The sequence below is a fragment of the Biomphalaria glabrata genome, chromosome 7, assembly GCF_947242115.1.
Source record: "Biomphalaria glabrata chromosome 7, xgBioGlab47.1, whole genome shotgun sequence".
Classification (NCBI taxonomy): domain Eukaryota; kingdom Metazoa; phylum Mollusca; class Gastropoda; family Planorbidae; genus Biomphalaria; species Biomphalaria glabrata.
The window spans coordinates 21,498,518-21,514,280 of NC_074717.1; the positions used below are offsets into that span (position 1 = coordinate 21,498,518).

The window sequence follows — 15,763 nt, forward strand, 5'->3', positions numbered from 1 at the left end:
TGCAACTCAGACTTAGGTGGATTGTATAGGTTTACGCATGTGAATCGCTGACCATGTTTGTACACCTCCACTGTCAAAGTGTCAGTCCCACCGGGTCCCGCAGGGGCGCTGGATTCCACTACTCGGGCTGTAAGCGTATTACGTACGAACGTTACAAGTACCTGGCACCTCGAGCAGGAACACCGGTAGGCTGTGAAGCCGTAAAGAAGAGGTGGCCCCTCGTCTGAGCGTAAAGTCTCTTGGCACAATAGGACATCTGCCTCGTATTGCTCTGCTATCGTATAGACCTCGATCCGTTTCAGCGAGAACTGCCGATTCAGATTGAGGTGGATAATCCGTAGCTGTTTGCTTCGGTCGTAACCGGGTGGGGGGGCACCACTCCCCCCTGCCTTGCCTCCTGGTGCGTTCACCTTTCGGGTTCTGGTGAATGAGGGTGTACCACGTCCTCTCGCCTTGCCTCCTGGTACGGTCACCTTTCGGGTTTTCGTGGGGGGCACAACTCCCCCGTTTGTGCGTGAGGCCATCGTGGCGCTCTGGGCTAGTGGGCTGGGCTCGGGCGTCGTACTCGAGGGATGCTGGCCACCTGTCTCACATCCTATGATATTGCCGGTCTTTTGGTGGGGCACGACTCCACCGTATGTGCTTGAGGCCATTGTGGCGCTCTGAGTTAGTGGGCTGGGCCCGGGCGTCGTACCCGGGGGATGCTGGCCACCTGTCTCACATCCAGAGGAAACCGTTTCCTCCCGCGTTTTCTTGTCCGATAGTAGCACATTTTTCGACCACAAACCTATCGTTGCCGTTGTGTGGTCGGAGCCTGTTAGACCGGTAATGCTCATACCCGCGTTTTCGACACTTGACTTTTGCATAGATAGAGAGAAATTTGCCCCGGGGGGGGGCGGACTGGTTGCATGTAAGACACATAGGCTGTCCCAATCGTTGAGACAGTAGCTGAATGTCTTGGACTGGTGTCCAAGACCGCTGAACCCATTGTCGGCACTGCGAGCTTGCCCTCGAGAGAGGGGAAATTTTGGAGACCGTCTCTTTCAACGTTCGTTACCAATGCCGTCGGCGTGGCGGCTTAGTGCGATGCCGGTGTCTCCGGAAACACTGGCCCCGAGGTCCCCCAACGTTTATGGCGCGCCGTTTCGTAGCACGCTAGGCTCCGGTCTTTTCACCCCCGTACTCAGCCTTGTGAGCCGAATACAGTGGCTACTAAGTTAGCCATGCTCCCCCACTCGGTGGGGGGCGGAGACGTGTGGCTGTTTTATTTTACATTGATCACCCGGCCTTTAAAACCTGTAATCAAAAACCAGTTCCACTTGGCCACCCCCACATGGGGTGTTCACGCGACAACCACGATGAGGTGGGATCTGGAATTGCCGCGAAAAAGTTCTAGCCAGCTTTCCTTCCTACCTACGCTCTGTTGCCAGAGGTACGAGGCTGAGGCACATGTGTGGGGGGGAGTGGGTAGGGGGATGTATGCACGTTGCCTTTATCCAAACGCTAGTTGACCGCCCGGAGGCAGTATTGTCGTGGACTTTGACTGTGCCAGTCGCGCTAACGACTTGAATGTTGGACCACCGTGGTCCTCGAGCTTACGGCCTGGAGGCTGTTTTCACCCCGACCTCACATCCGTGGCAGTTCCCCGCCTTCGAGGTGCTCCCCGGGGTATCGGTTACTCCCTTCTACCGTTGCTGGACACCTCCCCACCGTGGACTTGGGAGTCCTAGGAGAGGGCTACCCGCTCCAGCACCAAACCGATCGGTCTGGCCGGACAGGGCGGTACCGCCACTTAGAGCTCGGCCCCGGCCGACGCAGTCAGTTTGCCGAGTGGACATTCCGCCCATGCCAGCCAGGGCTACAGCCCGCGCCCTGCTCATTAGTTCCCCGCAGTCTGTCCGCTAAAGCCAAGAGGTTTCCCAGGCCTCCTAGCCCGCTTCCTTCAGGCTGGGGTTAAGCGAGACCACCACGACAAGGACTCAGGGCCTAGGTCTCCCATTGCTTTTACACTTGCCGACTGCTCATTCATCAGTGGCAAGCAACCAGTACCCTTGGCCACTCCCGGAGAGCGGAGTGTTCACGCGGCGACCACGATGAGGTGGTACTGGAACGCCGCGTGCGAGTTACCAAGCAGGATTTGTAAATCTTACTTTTCAAATGTGGTTCTACGTATAGTCATCAAATATACCTACTTTTACTCCTACACTAAACAGGCTTACTTTTTTGAAGTTAAAAAAAAAAGAAATGACTGTAAAAAGCAGATTTAAATCCAATCCTTGAAAAAATTATTTTATAATTAAAATTAACTTTAATTTTAGCACAATCTAGTTTCTCTCAGATAAAAAGACTCAGCAGAAGGATGTAAAGATAATTAAATGATTTGAGTCTGAACTGGACTTAATATTATATTGTCTTAATGTTCTCTGCCTGGTCGTGTAATAGGCGCTCCATTCGTTACGATGACTCGGAGTTCGAACCCTGCTCGCTGGCTCCCCTCTAACCTCCAGCAGGAAGTCTGGGCTAGAACTCAAAAGTCTAATACGTATAAAACATGACATGTTTTGTTATTGCAAAGTCATCGAAGCATAATACTGTATGGAGCGATTTCAATGAGATGGCATCTTTAGGTTACAAACAATATAAAAAAAAGAGATCTATGTATATCGATCTACAACACAAACATAAATCCTCCACTACTAGATCCGACAAATAGGGCCTACAGATAAGCCAAACAAACAGATCACTCCACTGCTCATCACACACACACACATGTAGATCACACTCTGACACTAGAGATCTCTGCTATCTATCTCTAACGTACTAAGTACCCGGACGGCCCCCTTCACAACCCTTCAAGTTCAAAGGTCATGTGTTTCATTAGGGCCATGCAGTAACCATCCGTTAGAACATAAGCATGAGATAAGGCTCCGTGAACCACAAGATTATCCATAAGATTATCTAAGTGACCTTTAACCTGTGATCGAGTCATAGTATGAGAGTATAGTTTACAGACTAATTCTAGCATCAAACAAATATAAGGGAGACAAAATAGTATTTCAAGTCTGTTGTTTATATATACATATAGAGCCTATATATATATATATATTTTATGAGTAGATGATGAAGCCAGATATCATTCCGAAACCCAATTAAACTGATTCAGTCTAGAAACATTTCTTTCCTCGATTACTCTCTGCTGTATACAACATCGTGTTCCCTGTCATGTGACACAGTAGGATCTAGAAGCTAGACTTGGAAAAGTCAGAACTATAACTTTCAGGAGCTCAGGTACAGTCATTTCTGTTCTTACATTGACATCTTCTCGGCTACAGATCTATCAAGAGCTAGCTACAAAAACACAAGTATCAAAACCAGCTCATCTATAATTTAGAAAACTAGTTCAATGAGTATTGAGTTTTAAAACAGTATCTTCACTATGTTGTTCCCCGCTTTCTAATGGTGTCACCAATGACTGTTAGACATTTTATACTATGTAGCTATTCTAAGTCTAATCTTTAAAGCTGCAATGACTAGTTTGTTTTGCTTCTTTGGTGTTCTTGTTTTGTCATTGTTCCTAGTAAAACAGGAAATCCAAACATTAATCAATTGATTAATTAAATAGTTAGAGTAAGTAAGTTAAGATCCCCTTTCAGACCTTGTGGTCTTTAAGGCAGGTGATGTAAAGGTCATCTGATTCTGTAGCAATTTAATTATTTTTGGTTGATATCCAAAAAGGAAAATAAATCTTACAGAGATGTGACTGTAGATGTGGAGTTCTCCCATTAGATAAGCTTTTTTTTTTTTCATATTTCTATTTTGTGGCCATTATTGAATGTAGTTGAAAGCAAGTTGGAAGTATCGGCTGTCGGTACAAAGCCATCAGATAGCAACATTCTATTTGGGTGCATTAGTTTTGCAATTAAGTTTTGTAGGTACACAGGTCAATAGTTCGAAAGATTTGTTTTGTTTTATAAGTTTCGGACGTTCCTTCAAGGACGTTTCAGAAATGACGTCTATTACGTCCTAGATGAAATCTCCTGCGGGAAGACTTGGGATGGAAGCGGGCATCGTAATGGCAGTCCGAAGCGCGTACCAAACGACCCGACAGTCATTCTCGGTACTGAAACATTTGAAAAAGACTGTAGTATACATGGAACCTACATGGCTAATAGTAGAGAAATGGTTGTTTAAGTATTAGACTAGTATAGACCCGGCGTGAATGGGTTGACATTTTTTTTAGAGTTGTTTTGTTTTTATCGTGAACACATTGTGTCGAATGTTTCTACAAACATAAACATATGAACACATTGTGTCGAATGTTTCTACAAACATAAACATATGAACGAATTGTGTCGAATGTTTCTACAAACATAAACATATGAACACATTGTGTCGAATGTTTCTACAAACATAAACATATGAACACATTGTGTCGAATGTTTCTACAAACATAAACATATGAACACATTGTGTCGAATGTTTCTACAAACATAAACATATGAACACATTGTGTCGAATGTTTCTACAAACATCAACGTTTTTTTCCTTTCATCTTTAAGTTTGTAATTAAAAGTCATTTCATTGAATGTTTGTCGAGAAATAGAAAGTTTAAAATTATTACAAACAAAAATGTATCAGCTTTTTATTTACACTTCGATGTTTACGTTCCGTTTGACTTTAAGCAATCCAATACGGTAAGAGACAGAGAAGGAAAAAGCAATATAGAGAATGCCGGGGCTATATAATGTAACATGAAGAGTGTCACGGGTGAATGTGTGTATGCATGTATAATCTATTTTTACAAAAGAGCGAATCAACGGAAGTGTGTTAGTTGTCAAAAGTAGAGAGTGCAGTGTGTGATATATGCCGTAAGGTACATTAAAGTTTCTGTGTATTAATCTATTTGTTTAATTGTTTTATTTGATAATTACAGCGAAACCTTGTATTCCGCGACATCTAGTTGCTAAAGAATTATACGTAAATATATAATCAGAAAACTGTAACAAAGTGTAATTTAAGAAAAGTGAAAAGATTTTGAAATAAACATACAACATTAACAATGTCAAGGACGATCACAACTCTACCATGACGAATAAGTTGTGAATTATTTCCGGAAAAACTCTTAGAACTTTGAATGTTCAGTGCTGGAAACTGTCACGGGAAATATCTTAGACTTACTTCTTCTGTACACCCACCCAAGGCTCCATTGAAGGAAAAAAAAACATAAATATAAAGCTAATAACACCATAGTGCTTCTTCAGTTCATACATCATAATAAAATGATGCAAGAGCCGTAGTCTTCCATTACAATGATTGCAGAATAACTTTGCGGTGTGAAATGGTTACCTGCTAAAGTGAATAGGTCAAAAACAATACATTAATTGACCTACTGGCTTAAACCTCAATACAAAAATAAAAAAATAAAAAAAAAAGTACAAAAAACAAACCTTCCTTTATTATTAGAACGATATAACTATGGAAACTGAACATTAGAATAATTATATATTAAAAGACTTAATATTGTTCAGACTCAAAAGGTGTAGGTGTTAAAATTTAAATGTTACCATAGAAACCCGGCACTGACAAAATAAATTTTAAAGAATCAAAGAAAGTTTTAGGGCTTATAAAAAAATGTGTTACAAAAGAACATACACTTTACGTTTTCTCTTTGGGACGCATTCATTTAAAATCACAAGTACTATTCAAAATAAACGCAAAATAGAGGCTTATAATAATGGACTATTTACATTTGACTAGAGTCACTTGAGTAACTCCGTGAGTAAAATGACTAACTTTAGAAACACTTCAGTACAGAAGACTAAAGAGTAGAAGTAGCTAGAAGAGAGAAAACACTCTATACCATTGACAAATACAAAAAAACGTCACCTTATAAAATACTTACAGATACACAAAGATGCAATTCGATATTGCATTCAACATTCTAGGACATATTCTTACAAGTGCTTCTTTTTCCCTAGCGCTGTTTTAGCAGGAAACGGGTTGCCTGAATCAGCCAGGGAAACTATTAACGTATCAGAGTTTAAGTCCCTAATCAACATGCAAGACTTGATTTATACACGGAAATACACATAATGTATATGATAAGATCTAACCCCACCAGCACATCAGTGTTATAGGTCAAGTGTAACCACACAAACACATATGCATCTGTGTTATAGGTCAAGTGTAACCACACAAACACATATGCATCTGTGTTATAGGTCAAGTGTAATCACACAAACACATATGCATCTGTGTTATAGGTCAAGTGTAACCACACAAGCACACACACACACACACATATATATATATATATATAACTGTGTTATAGGTCAAGTCTAACCACACAAGCACGTATATATGTGTTATAGGTCGAATCTAGCATCACAAACACATGACAATCAATAAAGTGTATCTCAACGGGATTGGTAGAACACATTGGAAATTGTATCTGTGCTGGTTTGTAGTTCGCGTGCGTCTGTGTGAGAAATGAAGTCACAAGTCAAGTCTTTAATGACCTCAATGGCAGATACACTCTATTAGTTTACAACAACAAAATATTGGAATACATTTGGCCCTTTTTCTCTTTGTCCAATGAAATGAAGCTATGTCATTAAATGATTTTCAATCCATTAATTGTTATGGGGTGGATCCATATCACATCGTTAAAAAAAAAAAAAGTCAACAGAAGTTACAACTTATGGGTTGGCTTGTAAGACTGGCTGGTCGTGTAATGTGTGCGCTTGTAGCTTAATGAGTTGAAACTCCGACATCTGATACTGCTCTAGAAATAAATAAATACATTGATTTAATTTAAAGAATCTTTCATGCAAGAGCTTGTCCAGGGCGATATTGTCCAATCGCTGATGTGGATCAGTTGAGGGAGGTGGCCATAACAGTTCCATACTGTATTTAGATTCATTTTGAATTGGGATTCAAACTCCAGCCCCTGTAAGGATGATCACGAGGATGAACAGATATGGAGAGCACCAGGGCAACGCTCATGAAGTGATCAATGTATTTTGAATATTTCATGAAGTCGTAGTTAACAAGGTTACAAAGATAGTTTGTGTGAAAACACAAACTCTGAATCGGCCCCCGTTGTAGTCCCTCTGGCAGGTTAAAAGGCAGGTTTCAATATTTTCAGCATGCATGTCAGACGCTGTGAACTACAAACTATCAACAACTACTATCAACAACTACAAACTATCAACAACTACAAACTATCAACCACTACAACCCTGTCTCCGCCATACAAAAAGAAGAGATGTGTTCGTATCAAAAGTAATGAAAATATTCTCGTATTATTAGTCTGAATGACATGCAACCACAGGAGACTTATTAATGTTATTATCTTATCTTATAAATAACAATAACTAATGTTATTATCTTATCTTATAAATAACAATAACTAATGTTATTATCTTATCTTATAAATAACAATAACTAATGTTATTATCTTATCTTATAAATAACAATAACTAATGTTATTGAATAGAAAGTTAATAGATGGTTGTGCTAAGGACCACTCTCTCATTCAAGGCTTAATAGAAGAAACGTTTCTCTTTGGTTCGATGTCTTAAGTTTGTTTTTTCCAATTTTATAATATTTGATTAATTGTGGTTTTAAATTATATTCGACTATTTAGATGGCCTCCTTCAGTCGCAAAGGCGACTATGAATCATCTCACGGAAATGAGATGAATGCCTGGGCTTTAGCTGTGGTCGGAACGATGTCGCCCACACATCAGTTCCCCCCTCTCCACGCAGATGATGTATCCAAAGGAATGGCAAGTGCCAATACAGTTTGGGGTCATCGGCGTCGCAGTCTCTGCCAGGGTATAGCATTGAGTAGTGTAAGGGGCGCCGTCTCCTGATTTTTTAAGGGTTGTTTCACAAAGCTTTTCCCATGACGGGTATAGCTGCATTAGTTCTTTTTCACAACAAAAATAAACACTTGATTTAAAAAGAAAGTAATATGTATGAAATAATACAGTTCATTTAGTCATAGATTTTTATAACATTATTTTAGAAAATTCAAAATAACATCCCCTACTAATATAATCTACTGTACTTGCTATTAATATTGAATAGCAATAGTACAAATGGTGTATTTCTGTGTTAAAAACAAACTGCTTACAGACTTCAGTCTATAAGAACAAAGCAGTCGTTGCAACAGAACTTTGAAAGATCTAAACTATTACATCGGATTGGAAATTTCTTTTCTATTTTTCAAAATCTAAACGTGACTGACGGAAAGACGGGCTAACAGACAGAGACAGGCGGACAGACATACAGACCACACAAAATTAGTAGCGGCTATTCTCCTTTCGGGGCCGCTAATAAAAGTACAACCTTTTTTAAATAATAATATTAATAATAATACAATTATGAAGAGCATATACCTTGTTGTTATATCAGCTGAAGAGGGGGGGGGGTAGTAACAACTAGCAGACACATTCAAGCAAGGACCTAAACTTTCCAAAGAAGATTTGTCTTATTTGTCAAAGGGAGATACTGCTACAGACCTGCCACATCACCAGAAAATTTCTCGGTGGACATTAAAAGAATACTAGGATGAATTTTGTTTCCCTTTGACGAAGCTCGACCCTGGCAGTGCCAGAGAATGAATATTAGTTCTGTTCTATAATAATACCAATAATAATAATTTTACTATTCATTATCTTACAACCAATATTGAAATAAGTGTTTACTATAATAGTATTATAATAATGTTGAAAGTATAAGACCGTAGTCCCGGAAAAATATACACTACGTGTATGTTTTGTATAAGGAGAGAGCCTTGTCCCGTATCGTTGGGTCAGACATGAGTAGTGCCTTCATGTAGAGCTTGCGTGAGTGTATATCGATATTATAACTCATTATATTTTGTTTTCTAGTTGTGACATTTAATGTTCCATGTCCCTAGTCCACCGTGGCTCTATTTCTATGTCATTCTACAGTTTAACAATATTATATTATGATCATCAATTTAACAATGTTAGATTCGGATCGACAGTTCGAGTATGTCTACATTTTAACAGTTTAACAATGTGAGATTCGGATTGACAGTTCGACAATGTCTATGGTTTAACAATGTTACTATCGGGTCTACTTGCAGCAACAATAGACGCTTATATTTCAACAGAATTCAGATCATGATTTGTTAATAACAATATCAGTTCTTGTTGCTATTGAAGTGCAAGATTCCCAGCCACTTCAAATCAAATCTATTCATCTATCCTAAGTTATAGAAACTAGTGCGTCTAAAAGTAAATTTCCACTCTTGGACATTGCGATCTATAGGGCAGATATTGTAAAGTTCATCTGATTCTGATGTCCACTGCTAACGAGGGTGTCTTGTGGCCAGCACAACAAACAACCGCATTTTATTGGAGTTTGGTGGCCTCATGGGCGCCCTAAATATCCCGACATTTAAATTTAAATTAATCACCAGGATTTGAACCCTATAAAAATTCAATGATTCTAGACACCCTGAAAATATTTCCAACCGTCAAGCTGATTCTAGCCATCATGTCTTTAGTTTAAATACTGTATCAGCTGCATAGACGCTACCACAGGCCTAGCTACAAATATTAAAGTTATAATAAAGTATTAGCTATCGATTTCTAATCCTAGCTGTGAGCCACTGGTGTATACAATGTTAGGGCGGCACCGTCTGTTCAACAGTCCCTTCTCTCCAGCGCCCCATGACAGGCCCCCCCCCCCGAGTCTTTGTTCCGTTTGAGGGAATCGATGATGAAAGAGTCCCATCGCCTTGAAAGCCGTCCAGCACTTGTCACGGATGACTGGGACTTAAGTCCGTTATCTGATTTCAAAATCAATCCGTCTAGCCCCCTCAGCCCCCTCAGCCCCCCTCAGCCCCCTCAGCCCCCTCAGCCCCCCTCAGCCCCCTCAGCCCCCTCAGCCCCCTCAGCCCCCTTCAGCCCCCTCAGCCCCCTCAGCCCCCTCAGCGCTTCTTTTCCTCAAATTGTATTTCGTAGAGGGTACACAAACATACAAACTCGATACTTTAGGATTTATTTTCTTTTATTCTTGTCCATTTCTTTTGTTATAATGTTCAACATATCTGCAAGTATTGACTAGAAACTTGAAATCCTGGAAGGTCTGAGGTAATTTAACATCGACCTTCCCATTTATTTTAACTTTACGTATTATTCTTAATATTGTCTGTATAATGTTTGTTTTAATAATCCGATTTACCCGCTGGAACTAATACACAGACTCAGCACAAATATCATTGGAATAATATAAACGTATGTCAGCTTTTAGGCTTTCTTTCTTGACTTAATCCTGTTGACTCCCAGTGGAGCAAATAGGACCGTAACAGTACCTCGCCATCCATTCTGGGAAATTCCCTTCTGTTGTGTCCATGTCAGTCCTGGCAACTTTGCTTCTTGGCCTACAGATCTTCTCAATGTTTCCTCCGTGCGCGCTTTGGGTCACGTCTGCTTTCAAAAGCTTTTCATATATTTAAAATAACCTTTACCCGAAATCCTCAGAAGATTTTTTTTTACTGGCAATGACCTGATTTAAGAGAGCCCCAACAAAATTAGTTTATATAGTTATAAGTAAACTTGGTACTTAAACTTGAAATGTAAAATCATACATGAAATGGTCTACCAAAACTAGCCAATGACCCCTCCCCCCCCCCAAAAAAAAAAAAGATTCCCTATCAATATCTCGATAACCCAAGTATAACCAGAAATGATGTAGACCTACAATAAACAAGAAAATTATAAGGAATCTTTTTTCTTTGAAGTGTATCCTACCTTATAGAATAGAAGACAGTGACGCTTTACTTGAATGATCGCTCATAATATTGTACTCCTGATACATTTTAAAACTACTTTCCTTTGATAGTAATATATTGCTATAGTTGAAATCTAAGTTCATTCAAATTTAATCTAACCTTAGAACAATTACTGAGACGAATTTTGTTTTGGGTATTTTCACAACAAGCTAGAACATGTCAAGAACATGACAAGAACATGTCAAGAACATGTCAAGAACGTATCAAGAACGTGTCAAGAACGTCAACTCGAATTAAAATGTTGCCAACTCAACAACGCCAGAGTTTGATCAATGGACTTGTGCAGTGCTAACAGTGCAACAATTTCTCGTACACTTCTTCAAATACCAAGGCCATCAACTCTTGCTTGATTGTGTACTCCGGATACACCAAAAACTAGCTATTTATAGTTTCATGTCTTCCTTACTATATTCTGTGCTAAATTCGGCTATTTCTGTGGCTTTGCTCCGAATTTAATTTATTAAAACTGTTGCTATATTCTTAATTTAGTTTCAATATATCTGTTGCTATATTCTAAATCTAACTTCAGTATAATAGTGACCAAATTAAAAGTCTCATTTCTTAATAATTCTTTTTTTTTTTTTTTTCTCCATCACTTCAGTGTTTGACGTACTGGAGAAAAGTGACTTCGACTAATGAAGCCTGAACATCATGGACCTGTCTGTGGACACCTCATCATTGAGGTTGATGTCTGATCTAAACAGAAAACGGTGTCGGCGCCCCAGCGGGTCGGGAACATACTCTATGGACGTGGACAGCATGCATTCTCTTGAGGCCTCTCTACCGACGCCTTCGCCTGATGGCACGGCTCCAGCCGTGTTTGACATTGTGAAAAAGTCCAGCTGGTCAGCAGTTGGACACGAAGTGAGCCGTAAACCCAAAGCCGTCGGACTGGCCGCGTCGCCTATGTCCCCCAGTTCTCTTTCTCCGGCTAGTCCGTCTTCTCCTATGACCAGCACGCAGAGGGTGGTCATTTCTCCGGCCAGTGCAGACGAATGTGAAGAAAGCTGCTTCATAAACACTTCGGCAGGCTTTCATTCTGCACGGGACATGAGCCCCGAAGCCAGAGCGTCATCTAGACTAGATGACCAGGACTCGGACACGCAAATGACTCTATGTAACGTCCAGAGAGCGAGACATGGCCGGTCAGGCTCCAACAGATTGGACGCTGAAGTGCGCCATTCCTCGGAACATCTCGCCAGCGCTTCCGGTCAGACCTTCGCCATGCATCAGAACGATGCTCAGAAAAACAGGCGCCTCTATCCTTGTGATAACTCCTCAGCCAGCTCGCCCTCCGTCTCGCCTCCAGGGTCTCCGTCCTCCTCACCTTCTCCTACAACGCCACACAACCACATACACCACTACCACCAGCAACACCATAAGCAGCACCATCATCCGCTGCAACCCGAAGCGGTCATGACGACCTCCAAGTGCAATGTACCCGGCACCCACTTTCTCCACGCAACTGCGAACGGCTCCCATAGGGCAGCCCAGCTCTCCCCGAAGGCCTCGAACTTTAGCATCGCAGCCATCTTGGGTGGAAGCTGCAGCAGCAGCAGCAGCTCGAAGACCAGCCCGGCTTACTTCCCCTTGATTAGAGACATGCGATGCCGTGATCACAGGGATGACAGTTCTACTGAAGGTCAGTGAAATTTACATATATATAGATCCGTTTAGGGTTGAGAGGCCATATGATAGAGTTGCTGGGAAAACTGCATTCTTCGTTTCTCTCCCATTCCTTAACAAAATGTATTCAATACTCTAGTCTAGAAATATAAGAACTTAGATCACGTGACGTTGTACTAAACAATTGCAGTATTTGTATGATTTTACAAAGCTAATATCAAGTTTTTCCGTTAGTCTTTCTTTCTGTCTGTCTGGTCAAAAGTTTGCACACGTTATTTTTCCACACCCACTCTTGGATCAAGTTGAAACATGACACAATTATTTATTGGCAGAGACAAGACATGAATCAATAAAACAAATAAATCAATACGTCAAATAATTACTGGTAATTATTTTTTTATGTCAATAAGGAAAACTAATTATTCAGTATTCACAGATATGGCTAAATATGTAGGGTATAGTCCTCTTAGATAAGTGCACGCATTATTTCTCCTTTCTCCATTCTCGGATCAAGTTCAAACTAAAAAGTAATTATTAATTGCACCAAACTAAACATGAATCAACCAAAACAAAAAAAAAAAAAAAAAAGAAAAGAAAAGAAAATCAAACCTATCAGCTAATTATTTTTTGGTAATTAATTATTTTGTCTAATGTCAAATAGGGGAAATAACTTCTACATTATTGAGAGATTAGTTGTAAGTGCGAAATTCTTGCCGTTAAATCTTCTTTTTTAATAAAAAGATTTTAAAAAATATTTCACTTGTTTACGTTTGAAAACCAATAGGTATATGTGTGTGTGTGTGTGTGTGTGTGTGTGTGTGTGTGTGTGTGTGTTTACGTGTTATTGCAATGTTGGGAATAAACCTAGATGAAGGTGAATGTAAAAGTGATCTTAAGATCAAGTAGAAACAGATGGAATAAGTGTACACGTCTCTTATGAATTAGATATAATAACCCAGAACTAACATTTCAACCCAGACTTAACGTTTCAACCCAGACCTAACTTTTCAATCCAGATTTAAGTTTTTAATCCAGATATTCGAACTCATCTTGACCATCTAGAAAAAAAGGACAAAACCAAAAAAAAAAGTTGTTCTAAGATTGAAAAGTTTTAATCAAACAGACGAGCGCAAACGGCTGTTAGTGACATCGGAACACGACTACTCTTTTCCTTACCCAGAATACCACTTCCTGTCTTTGAGCCCCACCCCTACAAGTTCAAACTATCTCTTAAAATAGCATTATTTAGTAAAGAAAAAGTTCGCATTTTCTGCAATAATTTTCATTACATAAAATAACCATCTCAGCTTTCAACACACACACACACACACACTACATTAACACCCATATAGACAAAAACAAATACGTGGGGTTTTTAAAACATAACTTTTTTTGTACTAAAATACCAAAACAAAAAATTTTAGCAGAAAACCAGACAGTGTAAAACAACAACATATACGAGGAGGAAAAAAAAAAAGGGGGGGGGGTGTATTAAAGTTCTTCCCTTTTTTTTCTTCTCAGATCTTGAGTAAGTGCTGCGGTCGTCAACAAAATTTGTTGCCTGGATATGATGTCAATTTATCCGATGAATACAATAAATAAAATGGCTTTATCTCAGAGGCCTGGGCATTAATGTCAGCCCCGATACAAGCCACACACCTCCTCGGTCCGAACATGAGATGGCTATCTCTTGTTGAAAGGAGCTGGCTAAATGCTTGGACTCCCGGGAACACCTCCAGCCGGGCCACTTCCTGCTGCTCCCGAGTATCTAGCCCCATAGATAGACAATTTATAGTCACGTGATAAGCCCCCTCCACGCAGACACAAATTTTATATGCATACATAAAGGTATATAGGAGTATATAGACCTAGTGCTTTGCAAGCGGATTTCGCGGTGTTCGGTTACGCAATGATACGGGAACGAGAAATGTGTAAATCAAGCGGGAATGCTTCTCGTAAAGTAAAGGACGTATCTTCAAAAGACGGAGCGTTTACTCCTCGTTAATCAGTGATAAGTTCAGCGCTCTGGGAGGATACTGTTGGAATACCTCTTTCTTCATCTTACTGTTCCCCTCTTTTTTTCTTCCATCTATTTCAGTCACGTCTGCTAGTGAAGGGAGACAACTCCAAGACGTTTTCTTCCAAAACGAATGACTTGGCTTTTTGTTGTTTTGTTTTTGTGGAGGTTTCTTGAGTCCTGATTGATGAGGGCTTGTAATAAAGATGTTCTATTGCGGCCACTTCCTGTCTTCTCTCCACATTGCTCCCCTCGTTGCTTGAAGAATCTACCGTCTTGGTTTTATCACATCATCACTTTCACTTGGAGTTTTAGCTTCTGACTCTCTCCCACCCACCCCTTAGTTTCATTTGTTCTTGCTTCCAGCTCCTTCTCATGATATCTGTAGCATCAAGAAAAAGAATCGCAACTGAAGACAATACAAAAAAAATCGGTTGGAAGTTTAAGCATACAGTATTCTTAAGTATTCGGCATGGTCTTGTGATATGCCCTTTTAATTTTCAGCAGGGTGGTCCAGAGTTTGAAACCTACTTCCTCTTTTACAAAGCCGCCCTGTACGAAGGGTGAAATTTCATGATTAGTCTTACGCTCAGAGTCTGGCTGACGGCCATTACACGTGCAATACTCATGTATTTAAACATTGCCTTTCTCGTACAAAAGGAAAATATCTGTCTTTTTATGAAAATAAACGCCACCTTTTTAAGAACAAAAAAATATTACTTTTTAATCTTTTAACATAACAATCATTATATGGCGAGATAATTTCCACACATTTAATAATCTTTCCTACTTGGAAAATTTAAACATTCTTCAAGTCCCATGGCCAGAAAACAACAAAATAAACTCTTAGGAAACATTTTCATGTTAGTGCCTAATATTTGTTGGAAGGAAATCTCAACTGGCTTACATTACATGAACTTTAAAATAATTTTGTGTGGCGCCGAACGTTTGGCTTCATTAGCAATCAAATACTTTGAAGTACAACTATGAACAGTTTCAAATGGACGTGTGTTCAGATCTTGGATCTCGTTCTGTCTATGTGCTTATGCGACGATGCCTTTATAACTGATGAGCTGTGGCGGGTATATTCCAATGAACAGTGTCAATGATCATGAATGTAAACAAAAAATAAATTTTTAAAAAATAATAATAAAATTTAAATTCTTTTAGACGAAAGAGGTACCCTGAAGGGCTACCGTGAGTGAAAAAATTCTCTCTATATTTTTACCGAAGATGTTATCGTTTACTTGTAGCTGACATCTAAAGCAAGAACACTGTAGTCAATAA

General features: G+C 39.9%; 1 protein-coding gene across 1 annotated transcript in view; it reads left to right on the forward strand.

Moving 5' to 3' along the window:
- Positions 1 to 15,763, forward strand: part of LOC106070137 (T-box transcription factor TBX20-like) — an 85,208-nt gene that overhangs the window by 6,969 nt on the left and 62,476 nt on the right. Inside the window, exon 2 of the mRNA XM_056035371.1 lies at positions 11,435 to 12,475. Within this exon, the coding sequence (XP_055891346.1) occupies positions 11,485 to 12,475 (991 nt within the window). The 5' untranslated portion in view covers positions 11,435 to 11,484. The remainder of the gene's footprint in view (positions 1 to 11,434; positions 12,476 to 15,763) is intronic.